The sequence below is a fragment of the Monopterus albus genome, unplaced genomic scaffold (genome assembly GCF_001952655.1).
Source record: "Monopterus albus unplaced genomic scaffold, M_albus_1.0 scaffold318.1, whole genome shotgun sequence".
Lineage (NCBI taxonomy): Eukaryota > Metazoa > Chordata > Actinopteri > Synbranchiformes > Synbranchidae > Monopterus > Monopterus albus.
This window is the reverse complement of record NW_018128198.1, coordinates 728,850-745,691: the sequence shown is the minus strand read 5'-3', so window position 1 is coordinate 745,691 and position 16,842 is coordinate 728,850. Positions and strand designations below refer to the sequence as shown.

At 41.1% G+C, this 16,842-nt stretch overlaps 2 protein-coding genes across 2 annotated transcripts in view; one reads left to right on the top strand and one right to left on the bottom strand.

Annotated features, from left to right (window-relative positions):
- tbc1d8 (TBC1 domain family member 8) overlaps nt 1–1,901 on the top strand; it is a 19,191-nt gene extending 17,290 nt beyond the window's left edge. The window contains exon 20 of the mRNA XM_020623965.1: nt 896–1,901. Coding sequence (XP_020479621.1) covers nt 896–1,315 — 420 coding nt within the window. The 3' untranslated portion in view covers nt 1,316–1,901. The remainder of the gene's footprint in view (nt 1–895) is intronic.
- A 1,328-nt stretch (nt 1,902–3,229) lies between these two features.
- Nucleotides 3,230–16,842, bottom strand: part of neb (nebulin) — a 69,689-nt gene continuing 56,076 nt past the window's right edge. The window contains 20 exon segments of the mRNA XM_020623997.1: nt 3,230–3,454; nt 3,731–3,834; nt 4,024–4,164; nt 4,934–5,026; nt 5,445–5,631; nt 7,859–7,966; nt 8,470–8,562; nt 9,260–9,352; nt 9,677–9,769; nt 10,083–10,175; nt 10,678–10,884; nt 10,982–11,437; nt 11,535–11,876; nt 12,585–12,677; nt 13,087–13,191; nt 13,588–13,692; nt 13,868–13,972; nt 14,086–14,199; nt 15,060–15,170; nt 16,324–16,434. Of these exon segments, the coding sequence (XP_020479653.1) occupies nt 3,281–3,454; nt 3,731–3,834; nt 4,024–4,164; nt 4,934–5,026; nt 5,445–5,631; nt 7,859–7,966; nt 8,470–8,562; nt 9,260–9,352; nt 9,677–9,769; nt 10,083–10,175; nt 10,678–10,884; nt 10,982–11,437; nt 11,535–11,876; nt 12,585–12,677; nt 13,087–13,191; nt 13,588–13,692; nt 13,868–13,972; nt 14,086–14,199; nt 15,060–15,170; nt 16,324–16,434 (2,928 nt within the window). The 3' untranslated portion in view covers nt 3,230–3,280.

Below are 16,842 nucleotides of genomic sequence, written 5' to 3'. Positions count from 1 at the left end.
AAACGTCGAGTGGCCGCACTACTGTTATGGACCGCAAGCACCTGCAGAGAGTGGTAAGACACCAGGACTTCACTTCCCTCTCTGCAGAGTGTCTACCACTGCAGAGTCTGCAGGAAAGCCTCCTCCATCCTCAAGGACACCCCCAGGACGGACTGCTCACACCTCTACCCTCCGGTTGGAGGTACAGGTGTGTGAAATGTAGGACCTCTAAACTGAAAGACTCTTTCTTTCCCTCTGCCATCAGACTCTAAACAGCTGACAGGAGTATACAATCAGGATTTACTTCATGTAATCCCACCTGTACTGTTTACATTCCAAGTTTGCACATGCATAATTGCACACTCACTGCTGCCTATTGCACATTGTATTGTATCATACATTCTCTCTTTATTATATTCTTTGTTTTTTTTATTATATTTGTTTCTACTTGCTGTTTTTAAGTGCCTTAGATTTTGTGTTACTTATTTATCTACTTTATATTTCATTTGTATTTTGTGGCATTCATTGTGAACAGCAAAGTAAGAATTTCATTGTACAGAGAAACATGTTTCCTTACTGTGCACATGACGATAAACGCTATGAGTCTTCTGGCATTGTCGCCTCCCGGTGCCTGTTACAGTCTGACAGACCAACAGAATGACTTAAACATAAACCTAAAGATGGTAATTGATGATAAAGCAGTGACAACTGACAAATTACTATATTTGAAAAGGTGCAATCAAAGAATATTTGACATTTTACCTGGAAAGAAAAGATGTTGGATCAGATTCAGTGCTCAAACTTGTTGAGTACTTGTCTGAGTGTTGGCTGTTTCAGCACTAACCTACATACAGGAACTGAATGATGTAATTTGATGAAACTCTGACTTACACCCCCTTCATCCCCTCCTTTACAGCGGGAGTTCATCCAGTTCTGTAAAACGCTCTACAGCATGTTCCACAGCGACCCGGAGGAGAACGACCTCTTCCAGGCCATCGCTACGGTTACCAGTCTGGTGCTGCAGATCGGCGAGGCTGGCCACAGTGGACACAGCTCGGGGTCAGACATCACCGGCCAGGAGGAGGTGAAGGGAGCGCAGCCCACAAAGGTAGCTATTGAAGATGCCGGGGCCGGTGCCAGCAGGGGAGACAGGGGTGCGATGGCAGAGGAGTGGACAGTCAGCTATGCTCAGATCCTGGCGTCACTCCTGACTGAACAGGCGCTGGTGAACTTTTTCGAGAAGCCAGTGGATCTGTCTTCAAAGATTGCAGCGGCCAGAGAGAAGCAGTATCACCAGCGTGCAGGTTTGCTCACACTGCAGCACAGGACCAGCTGACTCCAATGTGATCAGTGGACTCTGAGCCTCAACACAGGCCAAATTTCTTATGAGGAAAACCACAATATTAGTCTGACTTGACTGTGACATGGAGCATCAGCTTCAGGCTCAGTAGCTTAAACTTACATGACATTTACTCTTTGTATAGTGCGACTTTGACTCCCTGATCTGTAGCTGCAGCTAACAGAAGTGTTTTTCCACAACATTTTGAGCCACAAAGACAGTTTTCAAACTCTGATTCTCAGCAGCCATGTACTGGTCAACCCACAGACAATATTAGTAAGATAAAAAATGTGCTCAGTTTGTCCGATGGGCCTGCAGTTAAACTGTGCTCTGGACCAATAATCAGTCACCGCTTTCTGTGTTTAAGTTGTAGCTACTTCAGTAAAGTTTAGTAAATGATGTACTAGTGCATTACAAATCAGTTATAAGCCATTAATTTGCTCTGTGGTGAGCCAGGTCATAGTCAAGTTAATAATAGCAGGTGTATCATAATCTAACCAGCCATTTTTATATTAAGCCAGTGGCCAAAGTTAGTAAGCAATCTGTAATTGAAAATGTAAATAATCAATAATAAAGGGCTTTTACAACATGTCATATAAATGTTAATTAGTTGTTAATAGATGGATTTTGATTTTGACCATCTTCCAGAAGGTCAGAGGTCAAACAGTCCATTGGTGTGACAAGTAAGCATCCTGCTGGAGAAGGACAAAGGCTTATAGCTGATGTATGAAGTATCAGGAAATGATATGACGTATATCATAAAAGCTGCCTTATTGAAAAGCAGTCGATGCTTATGAACAATGGTGCTGAGCTATGGCCAAATCTAGAATGCACTGCGTGTTCTTTTTTTTAAAATTGATTTTATAACTTGTTTCTTTAATATTAAAGGCTTCCATAGCTTTCACCTCAAGTAAAAATATTTTAGAAGCTTTTTCAGAATAATGGAAAATAACCAACCGTAATCTGAAACAGCTGCAGGAAGCAGAAAAAAGACGGCACTGGTGAAACTGTCCTTTAAAATAAATAACATGGCATAAAGATGTCACTTTTATTTTCTATTCTCTTAAAAGAAAATTTGTTTTCGGAGACAGTTTCTGCTGGGAGAGCTTATTTTCTCACTGTAACCATTGAATGTTGAAAGCTGGGCCCATATTCACATAAACATCCACAAATCAATGAACATTCTAGAAGCTACCACTTCCTAGTTATTATGCTGGTCAGCAGCCCACAACCAAATGTATAGAAGACGATAAACAGAGTCAAAGCTGAAGAAAAAGGAGGAGGCAAAGTGCTGCAGGAGCCTTGTGTGCTTTATTAACTACTGATTAAAGGTAGAGGACGTGCCTTACCCCAGGACCTAAATAACCGGAGGAAACAAAACACACATTCTACTAGTGGCCAGCCTTCAGAATAAAGGAGGGAAGTCGGAGGCTTTTCTCACACAACTCTTCAGGTGCGGTTCAGTCATGGAGGAGGTAGATGGTAACTGACTAACCCTTTTTCTCTCCATAGAATTTCCTTTATAGGCAACAACTTGAGCCCATAGTTTAGTCTGAGAGAAAACTCTCTCAGTACAGCTTGGACAAAAATGTTTTCTACATATTAAATATTTGTGAAATTTACAAAATAAAGGGCCAGGACATATGTTTGAGAGTCATGTTTTTCCAAGACAGTGTCTTAGAGCAGTTTAACAATCAGTTTGTCATTTATATTAGGCATTGTATGTATAATCAGAAATATTTCTGTGTTATGTCATGATGGTTATGTCAATCCACAGGCAACAGGGGCAGCAGTATATGAATGACAACAGAATTACAACACAATTCAAATACAGTTACAGAGCTACAAGGTACTAACAGCTACACATTGTACTAAGCTACAGCTGTGATCACAGAAGACCAATCAGTTTGCCCTGTGGATGCGTCTCACCCACTCCCTAGGGACAATGGGTGGGCCTCGTCTTTAAATCGCTTCAACATAGTTGGCTGGCAGCATGCCGGTCTTGCCGGTGCGTTGCACAGTACCGTACATCCAGCCCTCGTCAATGGACTGCACGTTAAGAATGACATCGCCATCTTTAAAGGACACCTCATCGCTGTCGGCTGCGCAGTAGTCGTACATGGCACGCACGGTTTTCTGCAGAGAATGAGGAAGACTTGGTCAGATTCAAAGCGTAAAAAGGGAAGAGTTTACAGGAAAAGGTTGGTGAATGTTACCACACCACATGATTCAGCCAGACTCGGATGAAGTCGTACTACAGCTTAGCAGCTGCACAATAAGCTCATTGCACTTGGATATAACAGAGGTTACCTCACTGGGGGCCATCAAACAAGCTTTTCATGGGATGTTGTGTTAGTCATGTTTTCCCTTCTGGCTTGTGGAGTGTGTGTCATTTGAAGGTGTGTTACTCACTCCAGTGGTAGAGGGGTGTGAGGGGATGGAGGAGACTGTGGTCTGCTGAGTGGCAACAGATGATGACCTCTGCTGCACCTCCACAGTCTTAGCATGTTGGTAACCTGCAGACAGGAGGGGGAAAACAATGGCCAGTCTGATCACTGTTTAAGGATACAGTCACACCACAGTGTGTGGATGCTACACACCATGTATTTTATCTGTGATGTCTGGTAAAATCCTCTTGACATGGCAACACATCACACACTAAAGGGTATTTGTTGAAAATTGCTGTGGTGACTCTGGATCATTACCTGACGTGGTGGCCATGAAGCCGTTGCTGTAGAGGGACAGGTGGTGGTCAGCATCCTGGGACAACTCGGACTTCTCATCAGCCCCGCCACTCAAAGCGCTGGTGGAACGGGAGTGCTCCTTGCTGCGACGTTGAGCTTGCACTGTCACAACAGCATCAGTGGTTAGATACACTGGCTGGTACAAATCTGTTTAACATGCATGGAATGTATATAATTACAGCTATGTTGCACGTTAACAAGCATTAATTAACTAGTCCTGTATTGTTCAAAGCAGCTGACATGTTTAAAATCCTTTAATTTTCTTACAACTACATTATACAGTGTTTTAAAATAACTGCTGAATTGAATGAAGGCTTTAAATGTTACTATTGTTTAAAACCACAATAAGGTAACTCAAAAACTGATGGTCATATTTCTGTTTGTTAGTATTTATTTACATATCACAATATAATGGGCAGGTTGCTATGAATTATACAGAGCACATCCTCCTTCCTCAGGCCAAATGATCCTATAATACATGTAAATAAAGAAAGAATAAATCAATCAAGAATAAATCAATCAATAAATAGCTTATGATCTTTTGGTAAACATGAACTAAATTCCATTTATTCATCCAAAACACAAGGATAACCACCTTTATTTGGCCAAGTATGTTACAAGGAATTTGTTTCCGGTACAGAACCGAGGCAGCCATCTGCGGTGCCAACTCAACTGACGGCTCTAATCATCGGGGGCAACGGGTTCAGTGTCTTGCCTAAGGACACTTCGACATGTGGACTACAGGCACCGAGATTCGAATCCCCAACCTTCTGGTTGGGAGACGACTGCTCTACCCACTGCACCACTGTCGCCTAAAGTATATCTACTTGTTTAGAGGTATGAAGCGATCCTTTTGAGTTTCGTATCTCACCTGACATCATGTGAAGACTCCTGGACTGGATGTTGTCCTCAGCAGGGTCGTAGTCGAACACGGAGCCAGGGTTTGTACGCCACACACGCAGATCTGAGGGCACAGAGTCAAATAGAGGATCAGTGAAGCAGTTACCAGCTCTAAATAACCAGTCTCAGTCTGTTATGTAAAATGTGTCTCAATCTATGTACACAGTTATCCCCATGTCTCACATTTGAGTCAATCTATGGAGGAAGTCAAAAGTTCATTTAACAGCACTTGAAGCTGCTTCAGTAGATCTGTAGTTTGGGAAGTGGGTCAAAAACACTATTTTATCATATAACCAATGGAATATTTTTCCTTTTCTTAAGGATCTTTCACAGATCATCATTTATTTTTCAGAAAACAGACCTTTAGCTTTGTGATTACATTGTAACAAATCTGATTTCAAATCTATTACAGTTACATGTAACTTATTATTTATTTGCTAAGAGGGATGAAGCTAATGACTATGTGCCTGCTTTGACTGTACCAGTGATGGTCTCATGGTCGTGCTCCAGGGCACGTCTCCTCTCCATCTCCACCACACGTCTTTGGATGCCACGGTAGGTGATGTCACTGAAGTCTTGGGTGTTCCTCTTCACACGCTCCGTCACAAGGTCGGAGATGACGGGAGTGAAGCTGCCCTTGGTCTTCTCGAAGTCCTCGTGGTATCTCACCTGGAGAGCATAGGTCACAACCACATGAAGTGTAATCTCAGTTTACACATGCAAAGGCCACTCTGGAAATACATATACACCTCTGTCATTCTGTTATTTCTATGCTCCAGGACAGTCAGTAGTGATGGACATGTACCACTACACTGGCTGAAGTAATTTAACGTGATGTGGAACATTACAACAACATTTGCTGAGACAAGATACATGCAGTCAGATGATCAGTCAGTAGTACAACCATGCAATTTAAAATCACAAATCCTCATCCTTTGTATAGCCCAATATGACTAATTTGACTAAAGAAACTTAACAGCTTAAATAGTCACTAGAGCACCAGATGTGATGTTAACTTCCAATGAAAAAAAGCACAGTCTACTCCAGTTTGAGTGAGTGTGATGTTAACTTCCAATGAAAAAAAGACCCCAACAAAAGTACAGTCTACTCCAGTTTGAGTGACTTGACCAAGTTAACCACCAAACTTGGCGACCTGGGCATCAGCACCTCCCTCTGCAACTAGATTCTGGACTTTCTGACCAACAGGCCTCAGCATGTTAGGTCAGACAACACCTGCTCCTCCACCATTATCCTCAACACCGGCGTACCACAGGGCTGTGTGCTGAGCCCATTCCTCTACTCCCTTTTCACCCACGACTGTAGGCCTGTGCATGGCTCCAACACCATCATCCAGTTTGCAGATGACACCATAGTGTTCAACCTCATCAGCCTACAGGGAGGAGGTACAGCACCTGGCTGTGAGGTGCGCTGACAATAACCTGCTCCTTAACACCAACAAGACCAAGGAGCTCATTGTGGACTACAGTAGGGAGAAAGGAGGTACACATGACCCCATCCATATTAATGGGGTGGTTGTTGTACGTGTCTCCAGTTTCAGATTCCTTCTTCCTGAGGACACTGAAGAAGAACCATCCTGGTGAACTTCTACCACTGTATCACAGTCTGGTATGGAAACTACTCTGTCTGAGACCACAAGGCGCTACAGTGGGTGGTGAAAACTGCCCAACAGGGACTCCACTTCCAGCCACTGAGGGTGTCCACAGGGAACGCTGTCTCCAATGTGCTCGAAGCGTTCTCCAGGACTCCTCTCACCCTGCTCACAAACTGTTTGACCTCCTGCCCTCTGGGAGGTGCTTCAGGAGCCTCCGGACCAAAACCAGTAGACTCAGGAACAGCTTCTTCCCCACAGCTGTCTCCTTATTGAACTCTGTCCCCCATTGACCCCCCACTGCCTTCCTCTATACCACTACACACACCCCAACCCTTTCTCATCTCATCTCTCCTCCTGGGACTAATACTAGGTATTAGCAAATTGATAATGGATTAGCATTTGTGGATATGTGTGAAATTATGTGTGTTGACATGTCGACTATCTTTACATGCTTGAAAGAATCAATCAATCAATCAATACAATACTCTTCTGTTACCTGTAACACTGACGTGATCTGTTAATTTGCACATACTCACAGAATACTGCTCTGTATTCATTTGGACACTGTTCACATGCGGATACTGTACATTTATCTTTATCTTTGCATTATTTACATCCATTCAACTGTTCATTCATGTAACTTGTTTCCTTATTCTGCACCGTTTCATTCCATCTCATCTCATTGCACTAGTGTTTTATAAGCTTAATGTACTTTGTCCATTACTGTAATTTAAATCCATAGCCTGTTGTACATCGTACATTACCCTACATACAGTATCTTACTGTAGATATCATTTGTACATATCTATTGGTAAATTAGTTCTGACTGTACAGACTGTAGATACTGTGCACTTTTCACTGCTGTTATTGCACTTCCGGTTAGATGCTAAAATGTATTTTGTTGCCTTGTACATGAGTAATGACAATAAAGTGGAATCTAATCTAATATTTTCAAAATCTGCAGTGGTCAGCTGTTTTTAAGAAATTACTGAGCCTTTTTTAGAAATACAAGTACATATTTGTGACCCTTTTCTTAGTTATATACTGTATATTTTGACATTTTGCCTCTATTCAAAGTCTGTTTTGAAGATGCTGACTTGCAACATGGGGAGAGAGAAATGGGGTATGACATGCAAGGAATGCAACAGCTGGAGTCAGTAGAGACATCAAACTACTTGGACTAACACATTGTTGGGTTTGGTTTGGCTAGTTTGTAGTAGATGAAGTAGAAAAAAAAACTTAAGATGCAAAAAGACAATTAAATAGACAAGTACAAAATCTTACCCCGGAAATGATGCGCTGAGAGTCCCTGACGCGCCTCAGCTCAGGTGTGTCCAGAATGAAGGCGGCCTTGCCCTGGACCTGCTTACGGAAACTGTCCGAGTACAGCACCTACGGCAGGGGACAGTGGGGACGTGCCGGTGGAGGAGCAGAGGATAAACAGTGAGTGTCTGAACTGGTTCACACCTGAAACCATCAAACTGTAGCCATTAGCATCCACAGCACAAAGGGTGGGGCGAAGAGACTGAATGATAAGAGGACACACAGAGGTTCTGGCAGAATGAGCTGCAGCATTTCTGGGATTTCAGACAAGAGAATTAGGGGGGTGATTTTTATTAAGAGGTCAAGGTATTAAATGAAACAGGATTACATCCCAATCTTCAGTGGGAGGACGACAGGGGGGTAAGGTGGCAGAGTTTCAACAGGAGAGGTTAGCAGTGATGATGTGCACACACACACACCACAGCTGATGGGATTAAACACATTTAATAAAAAAAGAAAAAGCACAGTGGTGAGAATTAACACCATTAACTAGAGCTGGGAGACAAGTCAGTTAGAAAAGGGTTAACACAGAACAGAAGCAGAACAGCTTCTAGCAGTGTTTTAGAAGGTACCGAGCTAATATTTTCTTGGTTCCTTTTGACTCGCTCCATCTCGGGAGTAAACACCACAGGAGTTCCCTTGGCTGAAGTGTCTTTATACATCACCTACAGGATAGACAGACAGCCCCCAGGGGCCAATCAGACAGTGAACCATACACAGACCACACACCTATAGGACTGGTTTCATAGACTTGGATTCAACTCAGGAAATTTCCCAGATCAACTGATCTCACAGATGTGACAGATGTTGCTTTCAGTTAATGTGACATTTGTTGCTTTTGTAATATACTATAGAGTCTGAGAAAATGGTCCTATAGAGTGACTCATCCTGCTGTTGAACAGCCAGGATTGCTGTTGTAGAAACAGATGTGGAAACAAACACACTCCTCATACTTCAGCAGTTTTTTTTTTGAAGTGGAAATTAACATAGCAGCAGGTGCCTAATACGAAGAAAGCTGGGCTACAGGTTAGGAAATGCTGTATATTTGAAGGGGGCCCTTGAGGAGCATCAGAGGCCAAAGAGGAGGGTTTTACTCAGCTTGAAGGGTTTGACTGCCAAGGATTAAAGATGATTAGAAAGAAAGAAATGCATAGATTAAAATTAAGGGAAAGTAGGGTTAAAGTGGTGCTGATGGCAGGACTGGGGCTCAGGAAACTCAGGGTGTAGATGAGGTGATGAGAGTGTAAGCTGAAAGCAGGAGGAGGGGGAACAGCACATAGTTTTATGATAGGTATTACTAATGAGCACTACTATCTACACTCAACAGTTAGGAGCACACGTGGTTCGGTTTTGTTCCACTACCGAGCTGATGTGCCTCTGGGTTTCTCTGACACGCTTCACTTCAGGGAGGTCCGGGATAGCTGTGGCCCGACCAATAGATTCCCTGTATTTTATCTACCCAGCAGTTTGGGTTTCATGTGGGGAGAGTAGAGGAAAAAGGAGAAAAGCAAATCAATCAGAGACAACTGAAGAAAGATAAAGAGAGAAGAGACACAGCACAGCACCAAAAGCACAGCAGACATGAAATATGGGATTAAACACAGTTTTTTCCTGAGAAATGAAGAAGCAGATTGTGTTAGACAGGGTTTGATGTGACAAACACAAATGTTTGAACATCTGATAAAGTCTAAAGAGTTGTTATGACACTGTGTTTGATGGAGACGAGGAGTAAGGCAGAAGGGCAGATGAAAGCAAACAAAGCGTCACTCTGTAGAATACCGTGCTAATATTTTGCTGATTGCGTTTGACTCTCTCCATCTCTGGGGTCTCTGATACTGATGTGCCTTGTCCCACACCTTCTTTGTATTGAATCTTTGAATGAGACAGCACAAAAAAGTCAAATATGGTGGTAACATATATTTGGCAGGTTAGTTTAAGTTGAGTAGGGAGGGGAAATGCCAAAAACAAAAAAACTCAAAAGAAAAAATAAACAAACATCCAGGGAAAATGTTACTTTTGTGGAAATATGGCTGGTAAATAGGAGTGATTTATGAAGCATAGTTAGGATGGAGGAGGGGGAAACAGTACAAAAAAAGACTTTTAGACAGGTCAGAGAGGTCAGAGGGCGTTTGATGAATGATAACAAAGGGTTAAAATAAGGGTCACTGCAAGTCTGTTCCTCTACCAAGCTGATATTCTTCTGGGTATCTCGGACCCGCTTCACCTCAGGAAGATCTGGTATGGCTGTGCCTTGACCCATAGAATCCTTGTACTGTATCTGCCCATTACATAGGTTACACAGGTACAGAGTCAGTCAGGGACCAACAGAAACAATGTACTGTACACATAGACATGCCCATCCATCCATAACAAAAGCACACACTTTAGAACAACTCATAACACAAAGTGATTACTTATACTGACTTTTTAAGATTTCAGTGGTAGTTGAGTACTTTGAAAATGAGCAAAGATGTTAAACATGTAGTTTCTTTTTAAAAATCAGTGGTCTGTCATTTAGTTTGACACTTGGAGGGGTTGGATGCAGTGAATTATCATGAGAGAAAAAAATTATGCAGAGCTTTCAAAGTCTAGCTACCAAGCCATCAAACAAGGTTGGAGTGGAGTTTATGAAAGTTATTAGGATGGAGGAGGGAAAACTGGTAATAAAAACACAAAAGGTAAGGTTTTCTAGCTTTTTAGACTAGGCAGAGGGTTCCAGAGGGTGTTTAAGGAATGGCTATAAAGGGACAAAAAGGATCACTGCAAGCCTGTTCCTCTACCAAGCTGATATTCTTCTGGTTATCTCGGACCCGCTTCACCTCAGGAGGATCTCGTATGGCTGTGCCTTGACCCACAGAATCCTTGTACTGTATCTGCCCATTACATAGGTTACACAGGTACAGAGTCAGACAGAGACCAACAAAACACAGTATGTACTGTACACACAGACAAATCCATCCATTCCATATCATTAACTTCAGAATAACCTACAATAAAACGTTATTACTCAGACTGATTTTCACATTTCAGTGGTAGTTGAATACTTTGGAAATAAGGATGTAAAATATGCAGGTTTCTTTGTCAAGATGGATGATACTTCATTTGGTTTAGATGCAGGGGGATTATCATGACAGAGCTCTCAAAGGCTATCAAGTCATCAACTAAAAAGGAGTGACTTATGAAACTTATTAGGATGGAGGAGGGAAAACTGGTAGTAAAAACACAGAATGTAAAGTTTTCTAGATGTTGGGAGAGGTGGGAGAGGTCACAGGGCATCCTGAGGAATGAATACAAAGTAATAAAATAAGGGACACTGCAAGTCTGTTCCTCTACCAAGCTGATATTCTTCTGGGTATCTCGGACCCGCTTCACCTCAGGAGGATCTGGTATGGCTGTGCCTTGACCCATAGAATCCTTGTACTGTATCTGCCCATTACATAGGTTACACAGGTACAGAGTCAGACAGAGACCAACAAAACACAGTATGTACTGTACACACAGACAAATCCATCCATTCCATATCATTAACTTCAGAATAACCTACAATAAAACGTTATTACTCAGACTGATTTTCACATTTCAGTGGTAGTTGAATACTTTGGAAATAAGGATGTAAAATATGCAGGTTTCTTTGTCAAGATGGATGATACTTCATTTGGTTTAGATGCAGGGGGATTATCATGACAGAGCTCTCAAAGGCTATCAAGTCATCAACTAAAAAGGAGTGACTTATGAAACTTATTAGGATGGAGGAGGGAAAACTGGTAGTAAAAACACAGAATGTAAAGTTTTCTAGATGTTGGGAGAGGTGGGAGAGGTCACAGGGCATCCTGAGGAATGAATACAAAGTAATAAAATAAGGGACACTGCAAGTCTGTTCCTCTACCAAGCTGATATTCTTCTGGGTATCTCGGACCCGCTTCACCTCAGGAGGATCTGGTATGGCTGGGCCTTGACCCATAGAATCCTTGTACTGTATCTGCCCATTACATAGGTTACACAGGTACAGAGTCAGACAGAGACCAACAAAAACAATGTACTGTACACACAGACAAATCCATCCATCCATAACAACATACACCTCAGAATAACTTGCACTGGTTCTCACATATTTCAGTGTTAGTTCTGAAAAAATGGATGATAGTTCGCTTAGTGTATTACTTCAAATGCAATGAATTATCAGAAAGAAAAATCATACAGCACCCTCAAAGTTCCAGTAGATGATGAAGATGTTGTGTCAACAATTTATTTACAGTGTCTTTGGGGGCACTGCAATATCGATAATTGGTTCAAAAATAAAAAAAGTAAAACAAGCTTCGTGGTTGTATACCTCTGCCAGTCAAACAGTCAAATTCACAGGTATGAGACAGAAGTAAAGTTGCCGACCCTTAACCACCAAAATCTAATCAGTTCATCTTTGTGTCCAAGAGGACATTTGTGCCATATTTGAAGAAATCTTCTTGTTCACAAGAATCGTACAGACGGACAACCCGAAAACATAATGCCTTTTTGCCACAGCTATTGCCAGCGCGGAAGCAAAACAACTTGGGTTAAAAATGGTAATTTGAGGAGATTAAATGTGAAAACAGGTCTGGTTATATTCTTGGACATTAGAAAAGAGGGAATATGGAGGGAGCTGGGTTGAAGAGGAGGATAAGACGGAGTACAGGTTCACTCTGTGGAATACCATGCTAATGTTCTGCTGGTTGCGTTTAACTCTCTCCATCTCAGGGGTCTCGGGTAAAGCTGTTCCTCCTTCCAAATCGTCTTTATACTGAATCTTTACGTGGACGAAGAATAAAAGCAACAACCAGGGATTATTAATTTTTGTAAAATGGGGCTACAGTAGATGCTTGATTTAACTTCTAAACGGGCACATGTCAAGAAAACTACACTGAATGAGACAAACATCTAAAAGAACATTTAAAAAACAACTTTTGTCTGAACATGTGCACAACAACATGGTACCATGGACAAAGTATGTAACATCACACAAGCTCTGCACTAGTGAGTCTAAATGTTACTACACAACAAACTGTCACGGGTTAGTTGCGTGAATTAAAATGCTGCATGTTTCACAAGGTTAAAAAAAGTATTTGTTTGGTCAAAATAAATAATAGCTACATATCAGTGTTATTAGAAAATGTTAAAATATAAATATATATATATATATATTATGGAATAGATACCAAGCTGAAATTCTTTGTATTCTCTTTAACACGGAGCATTTCAGGAGTGTCCTGTACAGAAGACACTTTGCCCTTTATGTTTTTAAGGTCAATCTGGTATTGAAGCTACAGGGAGAAAAACAAAAGTGCAGTTAAAATGTTTCACAGTGATACAGAGAAGAAAGAAGAGAAGAAATCCAGGATACTAAAAAAGTTGACCTTAGTCTCTGCTAAGGATTAGCATAAAGGCTATTGCCAATATATCTTTGAGTAACACATACAATACTACTTCGATTATGAAACAATGACAGAAAACACAGTATTTACATTTGGGTTCAATTAAATTAGAGCAATACTAATGTGAAAGACATTCCATTAACAGTACATGAATATAAAATACTGAAGATAATACTTTACAGCAGACATAGAGACATACACAGAGCCGCCAGGTCCTGCAACAGTCGAAGACACGCTGCTCGAGTAAGAACCAGCATAATCCATTTGTTTACTTTCATTACTTACAGTGCTGAAGTTCCTCTGGTTCTCACGAACTCTCAGCATCTCTGGAGTGTCCAAGACGGACACATAGTGACTCATGGTCTTTTCAGCGTCCTCTTTGTACTTTTTCTGTTGGGTAAAAACACAACCAGCAGGTATAACACTTGAATACAGTCTAATATTTAAAGCCTGTTTGTTTGGTTTGAAATATGTCCAGATACACAGGTAAACAAACTTGAAAGTGCTATTTTTTTCATTCGTTTCAATCTCGGACTGTAGAGAATGGTTCAGTCCATAAGTCTACCTGGCTGATCATTGTCTTCATTTGCTGAGCGTGGATGATGTCTGGGGTGTCGACAACAGACGTGTAGCAGGCCCTGTCCATCTCAGCGGTCTGCTTGTACTTTATCTGAGGAAAAAACATGTTAGTGAGAAGTATAAAAGCCTTTGGATCATATGCAGTATTCTCTACATTGACATCTCCAAGCAAAATATATAATAATATTAAGCGATAATTCAGACCTGACTAAGGATGTCGGTAGCATTCTTGGCCCTTGCAAAGTCTGGGGTGTCTGTAGCCAAAGCCAACATTCCTCTGCCCTTGATCTCCTCCTCCAGTGCCTTCCTGTACTCTTTCTATAAATGTTACAGGTGATAAAGTGTTACAGTATATAAAAGCAGTGTGCTCACTAAAAGCAGACATACTTATTCATATTAAGGGAAAAACCATGGTACACAGGAGAACACTTGGACAACAGATGGTGCATGAAGTTCAATTCAAAACTGAAATAAAAAGTGGGGTAGTTAAGGAAAGCATGTTAAAGCACAGTTATTTATTTTCAACGACCACGTGATTTTGCTTAGTTTTTTTTATTTTATTTCAGTCTGTTTAACAAAAAGTGCCTGAACTCCAAAAACCAGCCACAAAAGCATCTCAAGAGGTCTGGATCATGGCTGGATCATGGCAGCAGGCATTTTTCTTTTTCCTGCTGTACTGCAGGTGGGCTAGAGCTGCCTGTCTACATGAGATGTAAAATACTGTACATATAACCAAAACCTAAAACCCTTAAGAAAAGAACACTACATGTTCAACTGTAGAATTAAAATAAAACCTTTAGGCTTGGATTCATTGTAAATGTGACACACTGAGCACTATGCCTCGATGTCTGTCTTAAAATAAAACAAGTTTATCTAGTTGTTTTTTTTTTATATTTATAAGACATTAATGAAGGAGCATTAGAAAAACATAATGGGAAAACTATATACAGTGAAGGTGAAGGTTATGAGAACATTTTTTAAACCTCAGGAACAGGAGCGTGCTGGATAATTAGCGATGTCATGTAGCAGGGACAAGAGTCCAACCCAGCAGCTGCCCTTTTAGTGCGATGATTAGTTAAGAGGGAACAGGATTCAGCAGATGAAGCACCAAGAACAAGCTTGTAGAGGGTCACTCAAAAGAAAATGTGATGCCACTCGCATCAACTTGTCAGTCCTACCTCACACAGGATGTGAGTAGCATTCCTTGCTCTCAAGCGCTCCGGAGTTTCCTCCAGTGCACTTAGCCCTTTACCCTTCACTCCTTCTTCTAGATCCCTCCTGTACTCTTTCTACAGGACAGAAAAAGAACAGAAGGACTGCAGAGAAGGGCACACAGACAAACCAGGCCAAGACATACATACAAACAGTACGGTGGACGTGCTGTCCTGCTTGTCCTTTGAGCTCAAGTCACTAAGCCTTTCGAAAACAAACAATTCAGGTAGGCCTACTGTGTTATTACTTTAAAAGAAGATTGTCTGGCAAGTATGTGGCTGTGGAAAGTGGACAGAGGTGTCACTATTCTGGGGGACTTATACAAGGGAGGCAGAATTACGTTTTGGGAGTTATCACAATAGTATGGCCTTGATAGAGCTCATTATTGGAGATATTTTCACATACATCATGTTCTGAAGGCATCATTTGGGCCTTATCCAGGAGCTCTGCAACCAACAGGGTTTTGGGATCCCTCGTGGATTTGGGGGTCGCCTTTGAGGACCAGGAGTGGGAGAGTATTTGTGCCAATGGTGGCATTATAGCTAAAGATTCAAGGATTTGACTTATTTGGTTTAAAGTAAAGTATAGATTTTACTGGACTCCATGTAGACTAGACAGGGGCTGTTAAGGTCAATGCATTGTAAGATGGCCAGTGACTCAGTGACACAATATGGTCAACAATGTACATATTTACATAAATAAATGTCATTAAAGAATTGTCACAATTTCACACAGAGAGAGAAACTTAAGCAAGAATCTTGATAAAAGACAATGAACCACATTTTATGAGTTAGTGAAAACAAAAACAACAAAATGATTCATGACGGTGTTCCACCTTAAAAACTACTGGCGCACCATTCAAAAGATTACATGGATGCATGCAGATGTTTTAATCTCCACAACCTTAGTTAAGAGTTAATAGGAAAAACTGGGAATCCGAGATGTAAATGGATACAGATATAAACAATAACTAACTATAACTACTCTACAACAAATCACACAATGGATAAATGTTGCACTGTTAATAGTTTAGGGCTGTGTAGTGAAGCATGCAAAAGAATTCAGACTAAACTACCTGGGCAGACTTACAAGAGGGAAGGAAACACTTATGGGATTAAAAAAGTTGGATCAACAAAGAGGGACTGTGGCTGTGACATAGTCTTAATGGGATTATAAAACATGGGTGAGGTAAACGATGGAGGTTGTCAGGGATAAATTATCCTTAATTACCTCACTGGCTATTTGGGTGGCGTGTTTGACATGTATCATGGCAGGGGTGACCTCCAAGCCTGAGAGGTTCTTGCCCCTCATGTGCTCTTCAAAGTCCTTCTTATAGTCTTTCTATTGGCCGCAGAGATAAGACAGGGGACAGATAGGGCTCAGATAACCACATGCAAGCTTCACAGTGCAATTTCATCCTGGTTTACACCATGTTGCTTATAATGACACCTGCTTCATGAAAATCAAACTAAACTTATTGCATTATTAAAAACTTCAGGCTCGTTAGACATTTTTGAGACAGGTATGTTTGCATTATAAGCAGATGATGTAGCTTACATAAAATTACAGAACAACAATACAAAAAGTTTCATTTTAACATTTTACACTGCCTTTTTTAATTACTGTATTATTGCAAAATGCTGTGGAAGTGACAATTTACTGTGATCTAAAAAAGAAAGTATTCAACAAGTCACAGGATGCTGTAGTTTATAAGCATCTAAACCCAGTCTTGATTTAATAAAGTGGCAT